General features: G+C 44.4%; 1 protein-coding gene across 2 annotated transcripts; it reads left to right on the top strand.

Moving 5' to 3' along the window:
• Window positions 1-915: 915 nt before the first annotated feature.
• Prdm1 (PR/SET domain 1) lies at window positions 916-22225 on the top strand. 2 transcript variants are annotated; one of them, XM_055615856.1, is made up of 7 exons: window positions 916-992; window positions 2614-2862; window positions 9350-9469; window positions 12648-12900; window positions 17364-18457; window positions 18670-18798; window positions 19191-22225. In XM_055615856.1, exons 1-7 carry the CDS (start codon window positions 951-953, stop codon window positions 19764-19766), a joined length of 2463 nt encoding a protein of 820 aa, XP_055471831.1. In that variant the 5' UTR covers window positions 916-950; the 3' UTR covers window positions 19767-22225. The 2 variants fall into 2 exon arrangements, with proteins under 2 accessions (XP_055471831.1, XP_055471832.1); XM_055615857.1 differs by lacking the exons at window positions 916-992; window positions 2614-2862; window positions 9350-9469 and adding an exon at window positions 12283-12311.
• The last annotated feature ends 1232 nt before the right edge of the window (window positions 22226-23457 follow it).

The following is a 23457-nucleotide window of genomic DNA, read 5'->3' on the forward strand; positions in this document are numbered from 1 at the left end:
TTAAACCGTGACCCATTCACGCTCCCCATTGTGTGTGTGTGTGTGTGTGTGTGTGTGTGCAAGCTCAGAAGCCTGCCTGGCTGTGGGTTTGGGGATGAGAGTCAGGAAGAACAAAACGAGTACTATGATTATAACTTTTTCCTGTTTCCCTATTTCCAAATGGTCGAAAGAAGGAAGTTAGGTGTACCCGAGCTGAGACGTATTCAGTTAGCAGGAGAAATGAAATCCTACACGTTTTAAACACTGGAGGAGAAACGCCTTAGAATTGTTTCATTGGCAATGACTCCAGCGAGTTTTGTATATGGCATGTGACTCCAAAACGCTTAAACTCTCTCTCTCCTTCCAAGTACCTTGGATCCTGTAACTGACTTGGGTTCTCTTCTTTGGAGGAGCCCCCCCCCCCCCAACGCCACCCCGCCCCATTCTGCCGCGACAGGAAGCAGGCGATCCTGGAGCACTTAGAATACAATGGCAGCGTGAGTAAACGCGGAGGGCGAGCGCCTGCAAAGGGAAGTAAGAAGATTCCCAGTCAGTGTTGAAATCCACTTGCAGAGAGAGAGAGGGGAGAGAGAGAGAGAGAGAGGAAGCTGCCGCGGCTCGCAGGGGTGGGGTTGGGGGTGAGCCCTGAACCCCACGCTGCGCACGGCTGGGCCGGCCAGGTGCGGTCACGCCCCCATCCCGGCGGCGGCTGGTCGGAGTGAATCAGACCCGGCGGAGAAGTCTGCGGCGGGGCAGGGAGGAGGAAGCGCCGTCGCTCGCCAGCGCAGACCGCGCCGCCGCGACACTCGGCCCTCCAGTGTCGCCGGGACGCAAGAGCAGCGCGCACGCAGCACCTGTCCGCCCGCGGCCGTAGAAAAGGAGGGAGCGGCGAGGTGCGCGTCAGTCCAGCTCAGCCCGGCAGGGGCGCGGGAGGATGTGGACCGGGTGGACAGGAGCGAGCCTTATCTCAGATGTGGGATCTTCTCTTGGAAAAACCCGTGGGTCCAACCTTGGTAAGGAACTGCGTTCTGCTGCTGCTGCTTCTTCTTTTTTTTTTTTTTTAATCCGATTTGAAAACTTTTCGTCCCCTTTTTCTTTCTTTCTTCTTTTTTTTTTTTTTCCTTTTTTTTTCTCTTTAAAAAAAAAAAAACCCCAAACCCCACCTTTTTCGTTTTTGTGGGGGGGCCCGTGTAAAATTTTAGAAGGCTTTTCCCCCCCCCCCCCCCGGTATGAATCATTAACCCTTTCAGTTCTAGACATAAATTGTCGATTCGCCGAAATTTTTCGGTCGTGGCTCTTGTCCCGCTTCCTCGCGCGCCGCCAGCGAACTAACTCTCCCGGGCTGGCTTAGGTTTTCGGTTTTATTTAACTTTAACATCGCCTGTCCAGCGTGACCTTACGTGTTGGAACTAAATAAAAATAAGGTGGTTTAGGTTGTAACTGGGGCAAAGGCAACTAAATGCCCCCCACCCCCCCGCGCGCGCCCCAGCATCATATTTAGGGAAGAGGTGGGGAAATGTAAAAACCACTCCGAGGGACTCCGACAGCATTGTGTTTGCGCTTTCACGAGCGCCTGCTCGCTCGTACGTGGATACCCTTACTCCCAATTCCTATCTGCCGCGTCTGTGTGGGAATGCGTTGCAAGGGCTCGTTCGTCTTTTTGTTTTTCCTCTTTGGGAAGCACTCTTTCCGAGGGCAGATAACAGGACGATCCCCGAGTCTTCTGTATTACTTTAGTTACTGTAAACTGTGCCACTTGAGTGACTTCTGGGAATTCGTGCACTTTCACATTTAAATGGAAAGTGCTATTTGTAGCTGACGGCTCCTGAAGGAATGCTCTTCAGGGAATTCTATTGAATATTTTTTTTTTTATGTTTTGTTTTTACTTTTCCTATCTGGCTCGGGATGCCCACCGATCCAAAAGGCTACGCGGGGTGTTTCCCCTTCGCCCATTTCTCTCTTCCTGTGGTCCAGGAGAGCTCGGAAGGCTGGTGCTCTCGGGCTTCCCTGCTGGAGGATGAAAGAGACAGAGCGCGCGCGCGGCAGAGGGGGGGGGGGGCAGTTGTTTTGAAAGTTGTTTCGCGTAGGGAGCTGGTGGGAAAGTTCAGTCTTCCCCGTTTGGAAAAGGCAGGCTGGGTTCCGCTCCTGCACCACACGCGCTTTCCATTTTTAGCTTCATTCAGAGGCAGACTGCGCTCCTTCCTCTTCCTCCCCTTGTTTGTGACACTTCTCTGAGGCAGCTTTTCCACAGAGCTGAGGGTCTGGCGGCCATGACCCCAGGCGTCCCGGGACACAGGACACAGCAGCGCCCTCAACCTATTTCTTGCCTTGAGAGGTAAAGCCAAGAATTGTTCTTTTTCTTCCGATGAGGTTGCCATATACATATGTGTGTGTTCATACATACATATATGCATACATATATATATATTTTTTTTTTTTTCAGCCAAGGGTTGCGTTTTAAAACTGTGCTTCTTCAAGGCAGTCTACTTTATACGGCTTTGGACTCTTACTCAACTGTACAGATACTCCATCGGCTTTTAAAGTCTTCAGACTACTGCGTTAGTCATAGCCTGTAAGAGGGAGCCACAGGAACGCCGGACAATGGGGATTAAAGGCCTTTCCCTTCTCTTCCAGGCTGCCCCCAAGTGTAGCTCCAGCTCTGTGAAGTCTCAAGAGTTGGCAGAGAGGACAGGGATCATGAAAATGGACATGGAGGACGCTGATATGACTCTGTGGACAGAGGCCGAGTTTGAGGAGAAGTGTACATACATAGTAAACGACCACCCATGGGACTCCGGGGCCGACGGGGGGACTTCTGTTCAAGCAGAGGCATCCTTACCAAGGAACCTGCTTTTCAAGTATGCCACCAACAACAGCAAAGAGGTAAGCCTCTGCCTTCTTGAGGACTGCCTGGCTCTTGGGCCAGCTCTCCTTCTGTCTCTGAGAACCAGGAGAATTCATATGCACGGGCGAATAATTGATCTTTCTAGCCACTGTTTTCATCTGCTTTCTCTTCAGGCCAATTCCTGTTCATTTCCTCCTGCCTTCAGCCGCTCTGTACTAATTAGTAAGCAGTTAAATCTTTTGGCAAATTGACATGTCTTGGAAAAGCTGACTTGCAGCTGGAGTGGGGAGCACTATGAGGGAGCACACCGCTTCGCCAGCCGGCCCTGCTGTGTAACAGCTTTGAAAGAAGGAAACTTAGAAAAGGAAGTCTTCCTTTGTCTCCCTTTGCTCATGGGATGGCTTTATTCTTTTTAACGAGCCAGCTTTATTAGCTGGGTTTCTAAAATTGTTCTCAAAACCTTGACGTGTTTATGAACCGAAGTGATGGCATTAGCCGGGAAGAGGGTCACGTAAAAATGTCCTCTGTCATGATGACTTCACTAACCACCGTCTTTACCTGTGGCAGCTCCTTCACCTTGGTCAGGCCGGCAGGCCCACTTCTGAAGTGGGGCACACTCTTTGCTGCTTCAAAGGGGCCAGTGCCTGAGGAGCACCTGATTTGTGTTTACCCTTTTATATAACAATTAGAGCCCAGCGTGATGTGTGGCTAGGGAATGATTTGCAGAACTAGCTTCTTGCTCTGAGAGTCTGGCTACTACAGTTGCTCTCCTGGTGGACTTAGTTGCTGAGACTAGCCCTCAGCCAGCTTCCCACCATCACCATCACCCACAGCACTGTGGTTTCTGATACTTGCGGTCTTTGGGGAGCAGTGAAAAGGGGGATCCCTGTGTTGTTAAGAATTCTAGATCTACTCCTGGGAGTGTTCATTATGGTCATGCCGAATCACTTTCCCCCTTCCCTGAGGAACAACATGGGAGAAGAATCCCAGGAGTCGGGAAATACTTTGTCTCTTTCCTGTTTGTATGTCTAAGTTCAATGTTTTGGGGAAGAGGGGAAAGGAAGAGACAGAGAGACCTAAAATTAAAAGAGAGGAATTCTGCTTTGAGTTTCACTAAAGCTCCACTCTTTATTTCTGATAGGACAGTGTTTGGTTTTATAAAAAGCAAATTTTAAGTTTAAGTTTGTATATAAATATTACCAAAAATAATGTAACCCGGAGGTCAACCTTAATTACTGAAAACAGTGTTCTTCTCAATAGAAAGCCTCTGAGCTTGTAGCCCTTATAGTCAATGTAGCATTTGTTTGGGTATTTAAGGCCTGGCTGTGGCTGTAAAAGGTATAGTGTGTCTTTTGCCTCATCAGATTTGACTAAATGTTGGTCCCTTCAAAAGGGTCACTCATGTCCTGTTGTCTCTGTAGCCTGTTGGGATAGAAGTAAAACCCCCCACGTTGTGGGTTACCTGCTTCATTTTCCTCCTTCTTAGTTCAGCTCTTAAGAGTTTCAGTTTTTTGCCATTCTACTGAAAATCGTGGCTGAGTGGAGTTATGCTATTAGATAATTTAGTTCAAGGTTCAGAGAGATAGTCGACTTCCCCAAAGGCTATGGCTCCAGCCAGGCACAGACTGAGAACAAAGTTCTCCGATTGCTCCAGGTGTTTGTGGATCATGCTACTCTGGTCCCTCTTGGTGTCACTGTGGCTTTATTTATCTTCCTTAACATTAGTTCAGACCCATCTGTTTGAGGTTTGGTTTTTGTTGTTGTTGCTTTTGTTATTTTTTTCTGCTGAATTCCTCCCAATTTCTGTATGTTAAAGCAACCAGAAAGAGACACTACTTGTATTTTCTGAAGGGGAGTCCTTCACAGCACATTAGGAAGTCAGAAGGTTCCCCCCTCCCCCGTTTTAGTCTTTTTTTCTCTGTTTTACTTAAGTGAAAGAGTTGAACAGTTGGGGTAGTAGTACCTCTTCAGTCCTCAATCACAAAAGCAACCAGGAAACAAAATTAAATTGTGTGACTCTCTCTCTCCCACCCTCCCTCCATCCATCTCACCATCCCTCCTGTGTTGAACTTTGGGACAGCTCCCTTGGGGTGGTGAAAGAGGCTGACAGAATTGAGCCATCAAGGGGGTGTGATAGCTGCAAACCAGTCCCAGGACAGCCGCATCTAGGAGCCACAAAATGTTTACATTATCATCGTTCAGTTAGCTCTGTGAGCCCCCCCCCCCCCAGCTGTGAAAACAGGGGAAAGGTCTCTCTACGTGTAGTTTTTATCTGATGGATTTATCTCCCCCATCTTTAAATGTTTTCATTAAAATAGCAAAAGCTGTTACTTTATGTACTGTGTGCTGACATCCTGGGGATTTTTTTTTTTAACAAGATCATTTTTCATTATGAATTGGTGCTATGTGTCAGCACCTTCCCACCGCCCCACCCCCTTGGTTTAAAAACAAAACACACAAACTGTATTTCTGATCTTAACAATTTTTAGGTCTGGGCTTAGAATCACCCTGCACTTTTATCGAGGCTGTTCTTACTTCCCATTTTCAGATTTAAAACCAAAGACAGACATGCTATTCAAAACCTTGACAAGGCTTAACCTGGTGGGTTGTTCTTTTGTGGGGATTTTCCCCTCAGCCTCCTGAAATAACCCATGAGTATTTGACTGCAGAAAAATCCATTTTTGACACTGGGCATTTAGCTTAGGAGCAGTGTCCAGAACAAGTTTCTGCTGTCAGCTGAGCTTGCTTGGCCTCAAGAGGCACTGTGGCTCCTCTGTGACTCTGACCTAGTGGTGACAAACAGCAGGCAGATCCAGGGACGTGCTGTCGGTTCTGATTGAGGTCCATTATTGAGCCGAGCCATCTGTAAAGGATCTTACCACAACGTGCAATTCCACCTCCAAACTCTTCTATTGGGTAGTGTATGTCAAGGTATCACCACATTTCCTTTTAAAGATAACAAAGTAGGAAACCTTTCAAAAACACCTGTTCATTCCTTTGAAAACTGGACTGAATTACAGACTGACCTCTTGGTCTATATCCTTATAGTTTAAAAAAAAAAAAAACAGGAAAAAAATTCTAATTGTTCTGTGAGATTTGGGGAGAAGAAAGATTGCAAGTAATTAAAGTAATCTTAATTCGAAGCAAGGAAGCTCAGGCCACATTCAGAACTGGATAGTGAGTGTCCCTTTCAAACCCCCATACTTTCGATTGTGATGGGTACCCCATACTCTCTAAAGGGTAGCTTGTTTTCAAAGCAAACAAACCAATCTATGTTGTCCTTATGACCAGACTTTCATTCTGTATTCCCATTCATCCTATCCTGAACTGTTAAAAAAAAAAAAAAAATCTTTATTTTGTAAAGTTAAAAACAAACAAACTAACTAACCAAACAAAACCCTGGTTTTTGTCTCAAACCGTTTGTGTTCTATAGCCAAAGCCACTGGCAGAGACGGATGTTCCCCGGGTGGTAGAGGGGTCGGCTGAATAGATAAGGCAAACCTGAAGGGCTTCGGTCGGTCGAGGCAGATGAAGCATGGACAGCCTTGGGAGGCTTCTTTCTCTGACTGATAGGTTTACAGAAGGCACACAGTGGCCAGTCCCCAGCAGCAATTCTTTAGGACCCTGGTCAGTTCCAGCGAAGTTTCCTTCCTGAGTTAGGTGAGCATTCTTAAGTGTTTTTAAGCACTGTGTAACTCAAAGCACAGGCCAATTTCCCTGGACCATTTGCTTGTTCTTAGGACTGAACACTGTAAACAATGGGCTAGGGAGATGAGGTTGGGCTGAGAGACTGATTGCATCCCTTAGGACCAGAGAGGGCGCTCTAACTTGGTTTCCTACTTTCCATAAAGAGCAACTCTGGCTCTCACCCCCATTCAGAGATACCCCACAATCATCATAATCTTAGAGTTGCCGTTTTTATGCTTCTTGGAATAATAAAATCAGACATGGATTTGACTTGAAGGAGTGTAGTGCACATTGTTAGCAGCTGAGCTTGGAACGGCTACCGGTGGTTTATTTGATGTTATTTTCTGAGATAGAATCTTGAGATGTCTGCAGACGGAATGCAGGCCACAAGCTCCCCATCTTCCTGCCTCCTGCATGCCATGATTAGAGGCATGTGCCACCACACCTAGCAATAGGCAGGTGATGTCGAAGCTACGGGGTTCCTCTAATCTCCGAATGCGGAATTGAGTGTCCTCGTTTATCTGTCAGTGTTAATTTTTCTTTATTCCTCAGCTCTGTGTATAGTAAGAATTTTAGTTATTACTATAAAAGGTTCTGTTTTATTGATAAAAATCATCCAATATTGAAGCTCGGTCTGGTTATAGTTCCCAGACTGACCTTGAACTCACCAGTCCCTTGCCTCCACCTTTAGCTGGGACTTCAAGCCATACTAGTGCTCCTGACTGCTTTTTTTACTTGTCCACATGTCTTGTCTGTTCAGTTGCATTTGTGAGTCTATAAGATACTGATTTACACAGGCTTCCAATTCTGATTTAAACATCTACAGTGCCAGGTCCATAGTTAACTCACCTTCCCCACATTCTTTTGTTGTAGGAACAAGATTCTAATTAACTTCCCTTTGGCCACAGGAAAATGTGCTTTCTTAGTGTAAGATTGATAGGTGAAAACCAAGAGGCTCTTCTGTAGATGGAAGAATGGCAATTTGGAAGGAAAACTGTGACCTCAATGTAATGCTCCTTGTTGGTAACCAAGCTCTGACTCCCAAGGCACTGTCTGCAGGAGGCTATAATTTAAAACGAAGTTGATGAACCAGTTGAGTGCCTTTCTTAAAATTACTGCTTTAAAGTGGATATGTTGAAATTATCAGCTGCTAATTATTGGCTCACTGACAAATAGCATTATTTGTTTTTCCTGTTTGGCATTTTAATATTATGGAATAAGTATTCAAATGTAAATGTCTAATAATTTGTGTATTATAGAAGGCAATTTCATGAATTTTACAAAGTAGATTCAATAATCTGTACTAAATAAGCCTAGGACCAGGGAAGGCTAGCTAAGCTTTCTGTGTGTATTTTTATCTTCAGAGTCTCTCTTGAGCATCTCTGAGATGCTTCTGTCTCCCCAAAGCTGGGCTGGAGCAGACAACAACAATGATGAAGTGTTCTTGGAAGCATAGACAGATGTAATTGAGGGCAGAGGAGGAGATGAACATCTGCTTTTTTCAGACCTTTGCCACAAATTCATAGGAACCAAAAATAACACTTTTAACGCACCAGCTTTGTTTCGAGTTATACAGAGCGCAGAACATTTTCTCCTCCTCTCCCCTTTTCCTGCCTTAACATCCCATTAACTTGTATATTGACTATTAGATTGTTTAAGAAAAATGGCATTTTGGTGATCAAAAGAAAACTGACATGAGAAAGAGTGGCCTGTCCCAGCTCTGCAGGTGTGTGTATGCCATACTAGACAGAGGTTTAATTTTTGATGAGACTGAAGAGGTACCAGTGTGGATCATAACCAAAGTCTTATATTTATATTCCATTGCAAACCATATGAACAGTCATTGATTTGCTTGTCTGCATCTGTCATTTTAGGTATATAATTATATGACAGCCACCAAGAAAAATAAAAGTAGAAATAAACACTCTTTTACCCTGCCCTTGGTCACCTCAATAAGGTATTCCTTACTGTTTTGGACTAGAACAAAAATTAAAATAAGAGAATAACTCTACCCTATAAATGGTGTGAAGACCTACTCAGAGTTCATTTTAATTGCTTCCAAGTTTGTGTCTGAGCTTTTTTTTTTTTTTCTCTTAATACCCTGAAAAAAAAAAAAAGGTTATGATCAAGGAAGAACCACCACCGTTGACATGATTCTTTAGTAAACCCCACAGAGCCGGAATGCAAGAGGCCTTCAGTCTGAAAAGGTCATTTCCTCTGATCTTAGAAGCCACATCTTTTAGAAGCCACAGTCTCCTCATTACACATTCCATTTCAAAGAGGGACTTCTGACCACCATTGAGTAGATGTTAGAGAAGAACAAAGTTATTTGAAAGGCCTTTGCTGTAGTGAGGAACCTTCACAATCTATGAGGGGAAGGGGGTCGGGGGACTCATCTGGAATCGAAGAAGAAAAACCTTAATGTGTTTGGTTTCTGGTTCCTTCAGCCTCTGTGGAACGTCTAAAGAGCGTTATTTTGGTTTCTGAGGTTAAAACTTTTATTCCCCTCAAGCACACTATGCTTATGGTTTGAGGGAGGAGGGAACAAGAACACTAGAGAGTCTAATCGTGACATCTCACTTGGCCGTTTCTTCTCTTAGAACAGAATGTTGATCTCCTCATCTCCTAGAAGGAAAATCAATAAAGAGTCCTAGTCACTGGAAACAATCCTCTGGACTATCTCAGTGCTCGGATGACTTTAAAAGATGACTGTAATGGAGCTTACTGTTAACTGTGGAGACATCAGGCCGCTAGGTTATCAGTGGACAATTCGATTCACTGAAATAACAAGATCTGGCATCTTAGTCTGAGTAACGCGTTCATGTTTCCTCCCTTTAGGTTATTGGAGTGGTGAGCAAAGAGTACATACCGAAGGGAACAAGGTTTGGACCCCTGGTAGGTGAGATCTACACCAATGACACAGTTCCCAAGAATGCCAACAGGAAATATTTTTGGCGGGTAAGTGAGGAAACATTTTTTAAGACTTTTCAGTATTGGGAGGTAAATGGAGCTTAAAGAACAAGGTAACTTCCTTTTCAACCTGTGGTGAGACACAATGGCGCTCACCCAAGGAAACACTGGAATTCTGAGCAAGTTAGGTAAAACTGGCTACATGCTCTGCCTGGAAATATTGGTTGTAGGTGGTTTAGATGTGGACTGCAGGTGAATCTTGGTTTTTGCAACTCACTACCTACAGTCTTGTGACGAAAGGAAACAGGTTGCTGCTTGCTTCAAGGGCACGTTCATTTGCATTTCTCTTCGAGGAAGTAGTAATGAGTCACCAAGCCTTAGATTTCACCCTTTTTGATTTCTTGCTGAGTTAACTTCATTTGAATGGAAGAGTTATCATAAATGTATTCTCTTGAAGAGAAATGTCACTAAAAAAGAACAGGTGGAAGGTGGGTCAGTGGGACAGAGGAGGGACCATGGAGGCAGTTCTCTTTAAATCCACCTGCACCATAGGACTGTTGAATTTGACAGTATCTAAGCTGCTAAGCAGAAGGGGAATCTTCCCATGCATGTGAGATGGTAGCCTTGGGTAGCACAGCTATTCAAAAGGTCTAGCCAGTGCAGTCTGCTTTGGAATGTCAAGGTTATCGAGGACTGAGGTGACCTGGGAGATGGTATTCATGGGTGAAAACTGAATTGGGAGTGGATTTAAAAAAAAAAAAAAAGTCAGCCCCCCTTTCCCCAAGATGTCTCTGCCATGCTCAGTTTCCTCAGTTTTGAAATGAAGAGCTATTTATACAAAGTCAATGAGCAATCTCCCTCATACAGACATAAAATACACATCACCTGAAGAAATGATAGTAACCAAAATTGGACTGTACTTATTCGAGGTGATGTTAGAAAATTACTAATGAAGCTATTTCTGAGAGATTCTTTCTTCATCTAAAAAAAGTTTTAGTTGTAGATTTGTTAAGTATGTATTCTCAATTTTTATTTATTTAATAACTACTTGTTTTTAAAATATATTGCTAGAAGATTCACAATGTAAGAATGAGTGCATTTTTGCCTTTATTGCCATCCTCGGATGGGGGTCAGAGAGGTATATTAATCTTGCCCTCAAATGGTCTGAATTAAGACAATCTGACCTGTTCATTAATACACTGTCATTTTGAAAACAGTCAAGAAACACCAGAGAATCTCCCATTACTTTTCCGGTTCTGTTTCATCTAAAGATTTACAAAATCCTAATAATAAAAAACTGAAAGGCTTTCCTTGGGAGGGATTGTTTAAATCAGTTGTTCACATGGAACCAAGACAATAAGGAATAAAGCATGTTGGAAGATCCTGATTTGGTGGGCAGGAATATGAACATCTGTTGTGAGGAATGAAAGGGCTTCATGTAAATCACTCAGCCAAAGATGCTCAAGTTGAGAAACCAGTGACATTTCTTGTAACAGTACTATGAGTCAGCATGTGTTTAACCTTCTTGATAGTAGATGGAAAGGCAGGCATCGGTGTGAGTTTTACAAATGCTGGATCTTATTCTCTTGGGGTATGTGCGTGACATCTACAGGCCTGTTTTTTAAATGAGGCTACAGTTAACTGTAGTCGTGGAAAGCTGACCAGGATCGGCACAGACTCGGCTAGCTGTCTCCGCCCTAGTACAAGAGCGATGGAACCCCATGTTCCTGGAAGTTTTCGCGTCAGAGTAAACAAACTTGAAAACCCCTCTTGGTAGCTGAATTCACCCAGTCTTGTTACATTTTCTCTTAACAAGACACACCGCGGAAGCTCTCGCAGGCGGCTTTGATGAAGCCACATGCATGCCCCTCACAATTCACAGGAAGTCACTCTTAAAAGAAACTGATTCTGCTGTTTACTGCTTGTATTAAAGGGACAGAGTTCCTTTTTATTTCTGATAAGGTTAGAGGGAACTACAGACAGTGGGTGACTAAGACGAAAGCAATAGCCTACTGCCCTATAGAGCAAAATCTCTCGGGGGCAGCACGCACCACACATCTTGGAGAATGTCCTTTGTGTAAAGAGAGCTCTCTGGTCTGAAGGAAGGCAGTGCTTCTTCAAAGAAAGGAACTTTCTGGAGAAGATAAGGAGTGAGTTTATTACCCTTTGGTTTCAGTAGGAGTGGTTTTTTTGTTTTTTGTTTTGTTTTGTTTTGGTTTGGTTTGTTTGTTTGTTTTGTGTTTTTTTTTTTTTTTTTTTTTTTTTTTTTTTTTTTTTTTTTTTCTCCCCTGTTCTTAACTCTGCCTTCTTGCCAGGCATTGTAGGTACAGCTGTTAGCCAGATCTGCTGAAGGAGAGATCGGAATTCTTCCTTACAAGAGCCATCTATTTTCCTTTCTCTTCTTTCTCCAAAAGCCCAATCTCATGGTTCTGTGAGTGCTGTTTTCGCCAGCCTCCTTCCTCACAGATACGGAGCATCTCTCTACTCATTTGGCATGAAAGAGAGGCGCAGGGCTGCATATGTTTAGCAAGAGGAAAAGTGACTTCTCAGTAGACTGTCAAACTCTGGCCTCTGTGCCAGTGGCTCACTTTGTTATGGCAGGTGAAGTTCACCTTTGCCCCACCCAGTGTTTCCACAAAAAGGCAGGGTTCCAAGTATTCATCTGAACAAGTGTTACTGTGGGACTCAGGGTTGCGGGTGGAGGATGTTTGCAGAGTCTGAGCCCCGGGCGGAGGTGTAGGAAACACAAGTACAGAGGCCATAGAAAAAAGCTGAGACGAGGGTTGACACAGTCCTCTCTGCCTGTCTGCCCAGTGACTCAAGGCACTAAAAGTCGGCCTAGCTGGAAACTCTGCTGAGCAGAGTAGCCTAGGTGCTGTTCGCCGCTGTGGTAATTCCATCCGCTCCAGGCTGCTCATTAATTAATGGAGATTTGGGTTTTTTATTGTTTTTATATCTGCCCCCAACATGAAAGGCCATAAGATTGAAATGGGGGGGGGCTAACAATTAGTTAACTGTTAACTGTTTCAGCCCTCATTGCTGCTGATCCAAGGGGACTCCCACCAGAACCATGACGGATTCTCTTAACTAGGCGACGAGGGCGGGAGGAGGCACGGTGCCGAACTGCTTGCTTGTGTTTAAAGATTTTCTGAGAGGTTCAGGGGGAGCTCTCCGTGGCTTTCGGCTGGCTGCCTTTCACGCCGCATCTTTCCTCTCCTTTGGACAGATCTATTCGAAAGAGGAGTTCCACCACTTCATTGATGGCTTTAACGAGGAGAAAAGCAACTGGATGCGCTACGTGAATCCAGCTCACTCTGCCCGGGAGCAAAACCTGGCTGCCTGTCAGAACGGGATGAACATCTACTTCTACACCATTAAGCCCATCCCTGCCAACCAGGAACTTCTTGTGTGGTATTGTCGGGACTTTGCAGAGAGGCTACACTACCCTTATCCTGGAGAGCTCACAGCGATGAATCTCTGTAAGTGGATTACAGAACAAAAAAATTAAAAATGCCAGTAATGTCAGTTCTGGTCCTGTGAGCTAATAACATGGTGTCTAATTATATGGCTTCGTCATCTGTTGGGCTAACTAGGTGGCTCTAGCTAAGACTAGGAAAAGGAAAACATTTTTTAACGTCCCTACTCTTCTTATGAAATTTAATCATCACATGTATTATATATATTTGTAGTCTATGTTTATATTATATATATATGATCAACTCTGAGTGTTGATTTTAGAAAGTTACAGGAAGAAATATCTTTAATTCTGATTGATGCAAAAGGGTGATTGGGGCCTAGTGCAAACTGGTATGGACATGCTGAACATGCCAGCTATGTCCCTTATTGCTGTAATATGTCAGGGCTTAGAGTATTCATTGAAATCTTGCAAAGATGCATGTGGCTATAAAGCCATGAGGTGGAAGGCTGTTTCTAGAAAAACTGTCATAATTTTTCAAGTAGCCTAAATGAATAACACTGAAAGATTTCATATCTTAACTTCCTTCCTTATGGTAAGATGAATTAATCTCATCTTTTAATCAGTCTTACAGTAACCACCTATCACTTTATCTTGACAAGTTCTTGGTTCCTTAGGTTTATAAGCTTTTACTTTTTTTTTTGGCTAAAGTTGCTGTCGTGACCTCTACAGAGCATTCCTTTATGCCAGTCATTCTCAAGTCAGCTTTAAAAACAATTTATGAATAAAAAATTCTAACCTCTATTGTAACTGGTTGTTCTGGGTTATACTGCTGAATTTTGCAGCACATTTTAAAATGGCCACAGTTTGGATAAAATGAAATATTGAAGGATTAAAAGTCTTCATTCTGACACTCTCTCAAACTTAAGGAAACATTTCCAGAAAACTGTAGAGATTCCAGGTTATCATTTACCCAGTTTTTACTATGCAGTTTCACTTGCTTTCCCTAGAGACTAAATATGGTTCACATTTTACCACTGACACACTAGAAATAAAGTTAATTTTAGCATCTTACCTTTAAGACCAGTCGCTTTCTGACAGCATACTCTAGCTAGCTCTGTTTATTCCACAATGCTTGGGCTCTCAGGAATCTTCAGTTTTCTGAAAATCATAACTTTCGGTACCCTTCCTGTAGGATCACATTATAAGGTTTGTGCCCAGGGCCCTTAACTCAGCAAAGTGTGTGCTTGAGCTGAGCATTGTGAGTATCATCCAGCCTGGCCAAAGGTAACCATCCCTCTCCTCACGTGTTTGGGCTTTGTTTGGTTTTATTGTTATTTTATTTTATTTTTTGGACAGGGTCTCAGGCAGCTTAAGTTAGCCTCAAACCTGAACTTTTGACCCACATTCCCCTTTCAAATGCCAGGATCACAGGCTTGTGCCCACCATGCCAGGCTTAAGGGTTTACTCTTTGGGTCCGGAAGTAATTTTCCTGTACACTGTGAGATGACATCTTTGTTCTTCAGATATCCCTTTTGATTGATGCAGGATTCTGAATGTTTAGCACCTCCTATGTCCGATAGTCTTACGGGAGAGTTGCACTACAAGGCTCCTGCCACTGATTGTGAAACCTGTTGGCTCAGGTGTGGCAACTGATGACTGAGACTCTGATCAGAAAAATTTCCAGCATTTCATCAGGCCTAATAAGTAGATCGTGTGTCTGTGATGAGCAGTGCTGGATTTCCACGCTTTTAAAGCACAATAGTGGGTCTGTCCAGAATCTCTCTAAGGACTTCTATGAGGTTGGGGCGCGGGGATAGGGATAGAACGAAGGACAGTAAGTGGCCAGAAATTACAAACTGGCGAGAAAGAAGAGGGAGGAAAGAAGGTTAAAAAAGAACTATTAAATTTAACTCTGCCGCCCCCCAATCTTTTTGGTAAATTTTTTTCTATCTAATTAACCCATCTAGAAATCAGTTGACCAAATTATAGACTTCTGAATGTTAATCTGCTTTCTCAGTTTCAGTTGAAAACAGACTTTGTTTTGCCTACTGCTGAACTTCTAGGTTCTTTCTTGTAGTCTCAGGGGTGCTTATTATAGATCGAAAATGTGAGTCGGCATAATTAAGCCATTCAGAACCTTCAGAAGCAGCTCACTCTTGAAATGACTCTGTCCGCCTACAGCCATTTAAGATTTAAGAACAAAAACAGATCTTGATTTTCTTTTTCATGTTAACTCAAGCTGCTAAGTGGGAGAGTTAGAAATGATACCAGCTCCTCTGATTACTCAGCTGCTGAAGGATGCGTTTTTAAAAATGTACCTTCATACACAGTCTATAATTTCCAGCTGTGAAGTCTTTTAGAGACACTGACATTTTGCTGTGGATATCCCTTCGGGATAAGCTAGCTGGCATCCTGGCTTTGTGAAGACAGAAACACCAAACACTATGCTGTGTGTGTCGCAGAGAAGATGAAAAGTTCTGACTTCTTCCTTTGCTGACCCAGTCATTAGCTTCAGATCAGTTCAGTAATTGAAGTGCTTAAGCAAGGCCACGTCTGATCAAATCTGGGCTTTGTCCCGGGAGAGAGCCTAACTCTTTACACATAGAGCTTTCATTTGTTAAGTTTCCACTGTGAGGCGGCTGCAAAAATAGTCTGAGTCTTTGATGTGATTTGCCACATAAAAATGGCATGGAGTTGGGTGTGGTGACACACACCTTTAATCCCAGCAATTGAGAGGCAGAAGCAGGTGGATCTCTGAATTCTTGGCCAGTCTGGTCTACATAACAAGTTCCAGACCAATTGAGGCTACATAGTAAGATGGAGTCTTCCCTCAACAACACAACAAAAAAAGGCAGAGTTGGAAAGGTTGTACACTCACACCCTTTTTTTTTTCTTTTGACCTGGGGATGCTTCTAAATCTTTTTTTTTTTTTTCCTTTAACTCCAGTAAAGCTCTTCCTGTGACTGTGGGATGCCTTGCCTATCAGCTTTCCAACTTACTTGTCTCTCTCTTCCTTTACCATTTTAGCTTTAAAAAACAAAAGTGACAATTTGAACTTCCTGCCTGCTGGGCCTCACCGAAAGACTGATATTGGCCTGATAAGGGGCTATTTATTTTGGTTTAGAGGCTTGAGAAATTGCTCTCCCTCAGAAAGCTCTCCATCACTGACCCCATCAGCATTTTCCCTGATAGTGCTGTCCGCTGTGTTTATTCTGGGGCTCTGGCTACCCAGGAGTAACTGATAACAGCCGGCAGGAGATAACATCCTCTAAAGAGCTTTCCAACTGGAATCAAATCCCTCCAGCCTGTCAGCCTGGAGAATGAATGGATTTGAAAGGTTTAGTTCTGGGCTTCCACAGAGTTCATCTTCAGACCTATCAGGTAGCAATCTTGGAGTTCCTTTTCAGCCAAGCCAAACAGGGCTGTTTTATAAGAGTACAAAGGATACTCTTTTACAGTGTCTTAAGCGTCATCCCAAATCTGCCACATCTTCAACTGTAGAGGCCAAGAATCTGGCTTCTACTCAGAGCAGGTGCACCCCCACTGCAGGTGCCCTCAGCATCCTGGGGGGGGGGGGGATGCCTGTTTGAGTGAGCATCCCAGGAACCATAGCTCATCCTGTGCATCATATGTGTTAGGTTTGGCCGGGAAAGCTGCAGCTTCCCCTGCAGGCTTCATCTACCCTGTGCAATACGGCCAGGCAGCCATGGATAATCTAGGAAGGTCCTCGCTGTGTCTGAGGCTTACCGGGGAACATATCCTGTCTCTAGGAGTAAATGGTCTCCTCTTAGCTGCCTCTGTTTGCTTTGGTGCTGTAAGTAATTGAACTGGCTTGGGAAGAACCTGTTGTGGTTTGGCAGAGGTGACTGTCACGCCTCACAATTTCAGGAGACAGCCCAGAAGGTCGTCTGGTTAGACCAGAACCTTAGTGAAATGCTTGTACTGCCCAACAAGGGCCAGAATGAGAGCATCCATGTCCTTATATCTATTTGGTATAGGCAATTTGAACAGGGCTCTACGGAGTTCCTATTTAAAGCGAATCAAGTTGAAAATTGATGGACTATTCATTACTTAGAACTAGGCTTAATCCTTCATCTACGTTCGCACAGTGTGCTGATTTCCTTTAGGTAAGCTTCGAACATCTCAGAATGACGTACTAGCCCATGACAACCCCCCACCTCTGTATTTTTCCACCCCATCTTAGTGAACACTCTGCCGTTGCAGTCAGAGTTGGCACTAATGGAAACGAGATCATCCAAATGGCACTGGGGTTATGTGGAGGTTGCCATTGTTCCCATTTGTTGTTATTGTTCCTACTTTTTTTTCCCCCTCTGAAGAAATGGGGCAGGGCTTCTGAATGGGTGGCCCAGAGGCCTCTGGAGTGAGAGGCGTTAGGGGCCAGGTGTCTGGCTTTTGTATTGCCAGCTGCTGCTCAGGGTTTCTCAAGGCGAGAGTACAGCTTTCTGATTTCACTTCGGTTCCCCACAGCCCTGTGAATAACCGCCCTTTCTTCTTCGTTTTTAGCACAAACAGAAAGCAACCCAAAGCAATACAGTAGTGAGAAAAATGAACTTTACCCAAAGAATGTCCCCAAGAGAGAGTACAGCGTGAAAGAAATCCTAAAACTGGACTCCAATCCCTCCAAAAGGAAGGACATCTACCGTTCCAACATTTCACCCCTCACTTCAGAAAAGGACATGGATGGCTTTCGGAAAAACGGGAGCCCTGACATGCCCTTCTACCCTCGGGTTGTTTACCCCATCCGGGCACCTCTGCCTGAAGACTTTTTGAAAGCGTCCCTGGCCTATGGGATGGAGAGGCCTACTTACATTACTCACAGCCCCCTTCCGTCTTCCACAACTCCAAGCCCCCGGGCAAGCAGCAGTCCTGAGCAGAGCCTCAAGAGCTCCAGCCCCCATGGCAGCCCAGGGAACACGGTGTCACCCTTGGCCCCAGGCCCCCCAGAACACCGGGACTCCTACTCCTACTTGAATGCTTCCTATGGCTCCGAGGGCCTGGGCTCCTACCCTGGCTATGCACCTGCCCCTCCCCTCCCACCAGCCTTCATCCCCTCTTACAATGCTCACTACCCCAAGTTCCTGTTGCCACCCTACGGCATAAATTCCAATGGCCTGAGCACCATGAACAACATCAATGGCATCAACAACTTCAGCCTCTTCCCCAGGTTGTATCCTGTCTACAGTAACCTCCTTGGTGGGGGCAACCTGCCCCACCCCATGCTCAATCCAGCTTCTCTCCCCTCGGAGGGAGCCCGGAGGCTGCTTCCGCCAGAGCACCCCAGAGAGGTGCTTGTCCCGGCGCCCCACAGTGCCTTCTCCCTCACCGGGGCTGCAGCCAGCATGAAGGACGAGAGTAGTCCCCCGAGCGGGTCTCCGACGGCGGGCACCGCGGCCACGTCAGAACACGTGGTACAACCCAAAGCTACCTCAGCAGTGATGGCGGCCCCCAGCACTGACGGAGCCATGAATCTCATAAAAAACAAAAGAAACATGACTGGTTACAAGACCCTTCCCTACCCGCTGAAGAAGCAGAACGGCAAGATCAAATATGAGTGTAATGTCTGTGCCAAGACGTTTGGTCAGCTCTCCAACCTGAAGGTAGGCTTCCAGACCCTTGCTACCCACAGACACACGCCTGCTTGGGCCTGGGCTGAGCGGGTGGAGCCGACGATGAAAACACACGGGGCTTACCCCGATGCCTTTCCTAAAACGCTTCCGTCTGCATCGGACACCCCTCGCCCTGGGAGCAGAAGCTGAGGGGACAGGGCTCATCTCTACCTCAGAGCTAACCCCCTGTGGCTTCTTCCCAGGTCCACCTGAGAGTACACAGTGGAGAGCGGCCTTTCAAATGCCAGACCTGCAACAAGGGTTTTACTCAGCTCGCCCACCTGCAGAAGCACTACCTGGTACACACAGGAGAAAAGCCACACGAATGCCAGGTGGGCAGGGGTTTCTGGGCAGAATTTTGGATTTTCGCAGAAAATGTCTGTAAAGGTGTTCCAACGATTCATATGTATATGAGTCCTATATATATATCTATATATTGCCTTGCCACAGGCTGCTGGCACTATGCACAGGTCCTGGGTGCTCTGTGGCTAGTCACAGGCTGTAGTGATGGATAAGTGACAGTCAACTTCCGGTGGGTGGGGAAATGGCCAGGGATACACAGCCCCTTCCCCTGATTGCTTACCACAGCCTGAGTACCATTAAGAGGCTTCTGGGCTCCCAAAGTTGCTGGGTACCGGCCTGTTGTCTTGCCCCTCCCATTGGCAACCATTAATCTGGGCTTCCCCGTCTCCCTTCTCTGCATTCTCTTGTCCCCACATTTCAGGTCTGCCACAAGAGATTCAGCAGCACAAGCAATCTCAAGACCCACCTGCGACTGCACTCCGGAGAAAAACCTTACCAGTGTAAGGTGTGCCCTGCCAAGTTTACTCAGTTTGTGCACCTGAAGCTACACAAGCGACTGCACACCCGGGAGCGGCCCCACAAGTGTGCCCAGTGCCACAAGAGCTACATCCATCTCTGCAGCCTCAAGGTCCACCTGAAGGGCAGCTGTCCCGTGGCCCCGGCTGTCGGGCTGCCTCTGGAGGATCTGACCCGAATCAATGAAGAAATTGAGAAGTTTGACATCAGTGACAACGCTGACCGCCTTGAGGAGATGGAGGACAATATCGATGTGACCTCGATGGTGGAGAAGGAGATCCTGGCCGTGGTCAGAAAAGAGAAAGAAGAATCTGGTCTGAAAGCGTCTTTGCAAAGAAACATGGGGAACGGAGCCCTTTCCTCAGGGTGTAGCCTCTATGAGTCATCAGACCTGTCCCTCATGAAGTTGCCTCAGAGCAATCCACTACCTCTGGTACCTGTAAAGGTCAAACAAGAAACAGTTGAACCGATGGATCCTTAAGATTTTCAGAAAATGAGTGTTTTGTCTTGCTTCTTAGGTTATGGCTGGTGAGTCAGGGTGCCAGGAGCAAATTGCTTGTACACGATTCCAGATGGGCAAAGCTCTCGTGGCGGCAGGTGGTTCCCTGCACCTCTCTGGAATTAAAGAAGGACTTTAATGTTACCAAAATCTCAGGGCATAAATGAGGCAAAGACTCACTATATATACATATATACATATATATATATATATATATATACATATACTTATTTACAGCCATGTCTATATATTTGAACCTGTGTATTTTGAATATTTGTGTGGATATGTTTGCATAGCCTTCCTATTACTAAAACTATTGCCTAGCCATAATTATTTTTTCAATGATAATCCTTCATAATTTATTATACAGTTTATCTTTCAAAAAGCAATAATTAAAGAAGTTTACAATGACTGGAAAGATTCTTTGTAATTTGAGTATAAATGTTGTATTCGTGTCTTGTGGCTATCCTTTGTAGATAACTTCTGCACATATGTGTTTAAATACCTGAGACTTAGTAGACAGCTATGTGATTTCAGTCAACCTTTCTCTATATAATAATGCTTTAAAATAATGTTTTGCTATTGCCAAAGTCATATGGTTGGTGTGTTAACTCAGAAGATCATATCATTTGAACAACCTTGTATAAGTTGGGATATGTGTGCAGAATTACTCAGCAATAATTTGAGGGGAAGAAATATGAAAAGAAATGTTTTATGTTTCTGATGGTAGGGTTTTTTTCCCCCCCTCCTAGTCACAATTTTACCAAAATGGTGACAGGAAGGCCTTTGATAACCTGTCCCTCCAAAAACATAGGATCTTCTTATCTGCAATTCTGAGTGGCCATATGACTTTGGCATCCCTGTGTGTTATCTGAAAATGTGAAGAAGATAAAAATGCCATGTTCAAGCCATCGAGGATCTGTCTTAAAGCACAGATGGTTTTGTGTGTGTGAGGGTTGGGAGCTTGAGTCTGGGCGCCATTTTGTTGTTGGCTTGTTTTTGTTTTTAATGTCAAAATTGCACAAAGGCGGTGCCCTACCGAGAAGGATTTGATGTAGAAAGGCTCAGGCCACACTTAAAATACAAACAGACAAACAAACAAAAAAAAAAAAAAAAAAAAACAGAAAAAATAGAACTAAAAAACGGGTATTCTTGTCATCTTAGGTTAAGCGGGTAACAGACATTCCTATCCCCAACACATTAATTGTATTGTATCTGTAAATCTCAGCTTTTCTCAGTATTTGTGTCTTTGCATTTTATAATTAATTTAATTGAATATGAAAGGGCATTGCAAAGTCGTTCGACAACAATTACCTCATTGAGTGTATCCAGCAGGAGTGCAGGAAGTGATGTCTTAGTTCATGACTTGCTACTCAGCTGAGCATGTATGCTCCCAAATGGCAGGCTGGGTTGTTCCGTCTTGTATTCTCCAAAGCCCAAAGGTTACCTGTTGGTGTTCAAGGTGTAACAAAGAATGATGTATATTTATGAACCTATTTATACCACTATACCTTGTGTATATATAATATATTTATAACCGCTTAAATTGTGAGCCAAGCCATGTAAAAGAACCTACTTTTCCTAAGAGCAAAATGAACCTCTCTCTGAGGCTTTGCTTAAAACTCCATGACCTCACCATCATGTTGGTGCTTGGGCACTGACCTGCCTACTACCAGAGACCAGAGCACTTGAGTGCAGAGGTAAGGGCCATGTAGCAGCTAAGGAGGAAAAGAAATGTCACACCATCCTGTCTGATTTGATTGTTTTTGCTACATTTATGTCAGCTGGGTCACAGAAATAAAAGTCCTTTTTCCATCTCTGCTATACTTGCTTTATCTTCCTATTTCAGAACATTGTCACATGCCCATTCCCCAGTCTGATGTTTAGTTTGGTGTCTTGTATATATCAGCTTACAAAGAGAAAAACTTCACATCATCCAGGGAAACCCAAGAGCCTTACTGACCTGTTGCTGTGACTGACAAGATGGGTTCTCTGCCTACAAGGACCAAAACCAGAGCTTCCACTCGTGCTAGCTAGCAAGCTCTCACTGAGCTGCAGCCCAACTCAAGACTGACATTTCTGGATGCATCTGTGTGTGAGAAAGATATTCCCTAACTGTAGGTAAACCAAAGCATGACGTGACATTGACACCAAAAAAACGTTTTCTCTCCAGTGAACTTAGGTTGTTACTCCTGTTCTCTTCTTGTTGTTTTATTTTGTTTTTGTTTGTTTTGAGAAGGTTTTTTACAAAGACTAATTGCTTTTCTTGCCATCTGTCATCCTCTTAGGCCTCTTATATGTGAGTGCTCAGCCCACAATTAACAGTGGTTTTTTTTGTTTTGTTTTTTCCCCCTCAGAGTTAAAACTGACCAAAGTTATTGGCTTTTTATTTTGCTAGAACAACAAAACTATCTTATGTTTACGTATTGGTTTACATTGTTATTTATGTGCAAATTGTCAAAATGTAAATTAAAGATAAATGTTCATGCTTTACCAACACTTGTCCGGTGTTTTGAAAGTTGTCCTTTTCTCTTGTCCCTGCCACCACGGTGTCGCAGAACCACATTTTGAAGAATCTTCGAACAATTCGTCTCTCCCTGCCCCCCTTCCCAGCAGCACCAGCCATGAGCCTGATTTCCCACCTTTCTGCGGGCTGCCCTAGAAACTGAGTGAATGTCACTGACCTGTATTATCTCACAATGCTCCCATTCAAGTGCTAACCAAGCCAGACCCTGCTTCGTTTCCAAAACCAAGTGTGTTCGGGGAGGAATGCCATAACTCTCAATAGCGCACAGTGTTTCTTTCATTCTGAGTTATGGACATGGATCAGTATGCTTAAGGTCATGGTGAGGAACTAAGGAAGACTAGGTTCTGTTTCAGAAATGGCATGTGAGCACGCAGTCAGAGCCTGCAGGTGGGTGAGGGATGCTGGGAAGCTGGGTTCACAAACCTTTCCTGCTCGTGATTTTCATATTGCTTCTGCACTTTGAAGTCAACCCAAGGTGTGCCACAAAGAAATGCCCTACCTTCCATCCCCCATCAACCTGGGAACCCCATTTGCCACTTGGGTATTTCATGTATGTGAGTTTCCAAAAGGATGATTTAACCGCAAATGAGGGTTCGTGGTAGCATGGCTCTGAGCCTCATGAATCGTATGGTGGGAAGAAGTTTTCTTTCTTGTCCGTGGATGTTCCGGAACCTAACCAGTCCCCAGAGAGAAGGCACAAGTAAAACTGATTTCCTTTTGGTAGGCTAAAAAATAGGAGATGGGTATAAGTAAGTGTCAGTGCTCGCTGGAGAATGATCTAAAAGCCCTTTACAAGTGCTTTTTATGCCTTCCATTTCACCGTTACCGAGTTCATGGGTCCATGCTAACTGGATGTTGAGAAAATGGTGTCCCTTCTTACATTTAGACACTCAAGACTGCTTTATGTTTTCCTTTACTCTCTGTGTTTCTTTAAATTTGCTTAAACATCTTGTGCCAAGAATTCGAAATCCTGCCAACATACAACTATGCAGTTAAGAAAAACAGAACCCTATTACCCTAACGTGCCAAGTAGTACTGGTTACATGCCTACTTTCTGCAGGACCATTGTGGTAGTAATTTTTTTAAGTCTTCGTAAGACCTGGGTGTAACGATTACTAACATAAATCATAGTTCTTGAATTGGTAG

The sequence above is a fragment of the Psammomys obesus genome, unplaced genomic scaffold, assembly GCF_907164565.1.
Source record: "Psammomys obesus unplaced genomic scaffold, mPsaObe1.curated_primary_1811, whole genome shotgun sequence".
Classification (NCBI taxonomy): Eukaryota; Metazoa; Chordata; class Mammalia; order Rodentia; family Muridae; genus Psammomys; species Psammomys obesus.

What these genes read in the sequence shown, in the direction of transcription:
- Prdm1 (XM_055615856.1), top strand. Translation starts at nt 951, where the DNA reads ATGTGGGATCTTCTCTTGGAAAAACCCGTGGGTCCAACCTTG. An exon ending in GCTCACAGCGATGAATCTCT is followed by an intron (nt 12,901 to 17,363) that starts GTAAGTGGATTA and finishes CTTCGTTTTTAG; the next exon opens with CACAAACAGAAAGCAACCCA. An exon ending in GTCAGCTCTCCAACCTGAAG is followed by an intron (nt 18,458 to 18,669) that starts GTAGGCTTCCAG and finishes GCTTCTTCCCAG; the next exon opens with GTCCACCTGAGAGTACACAG.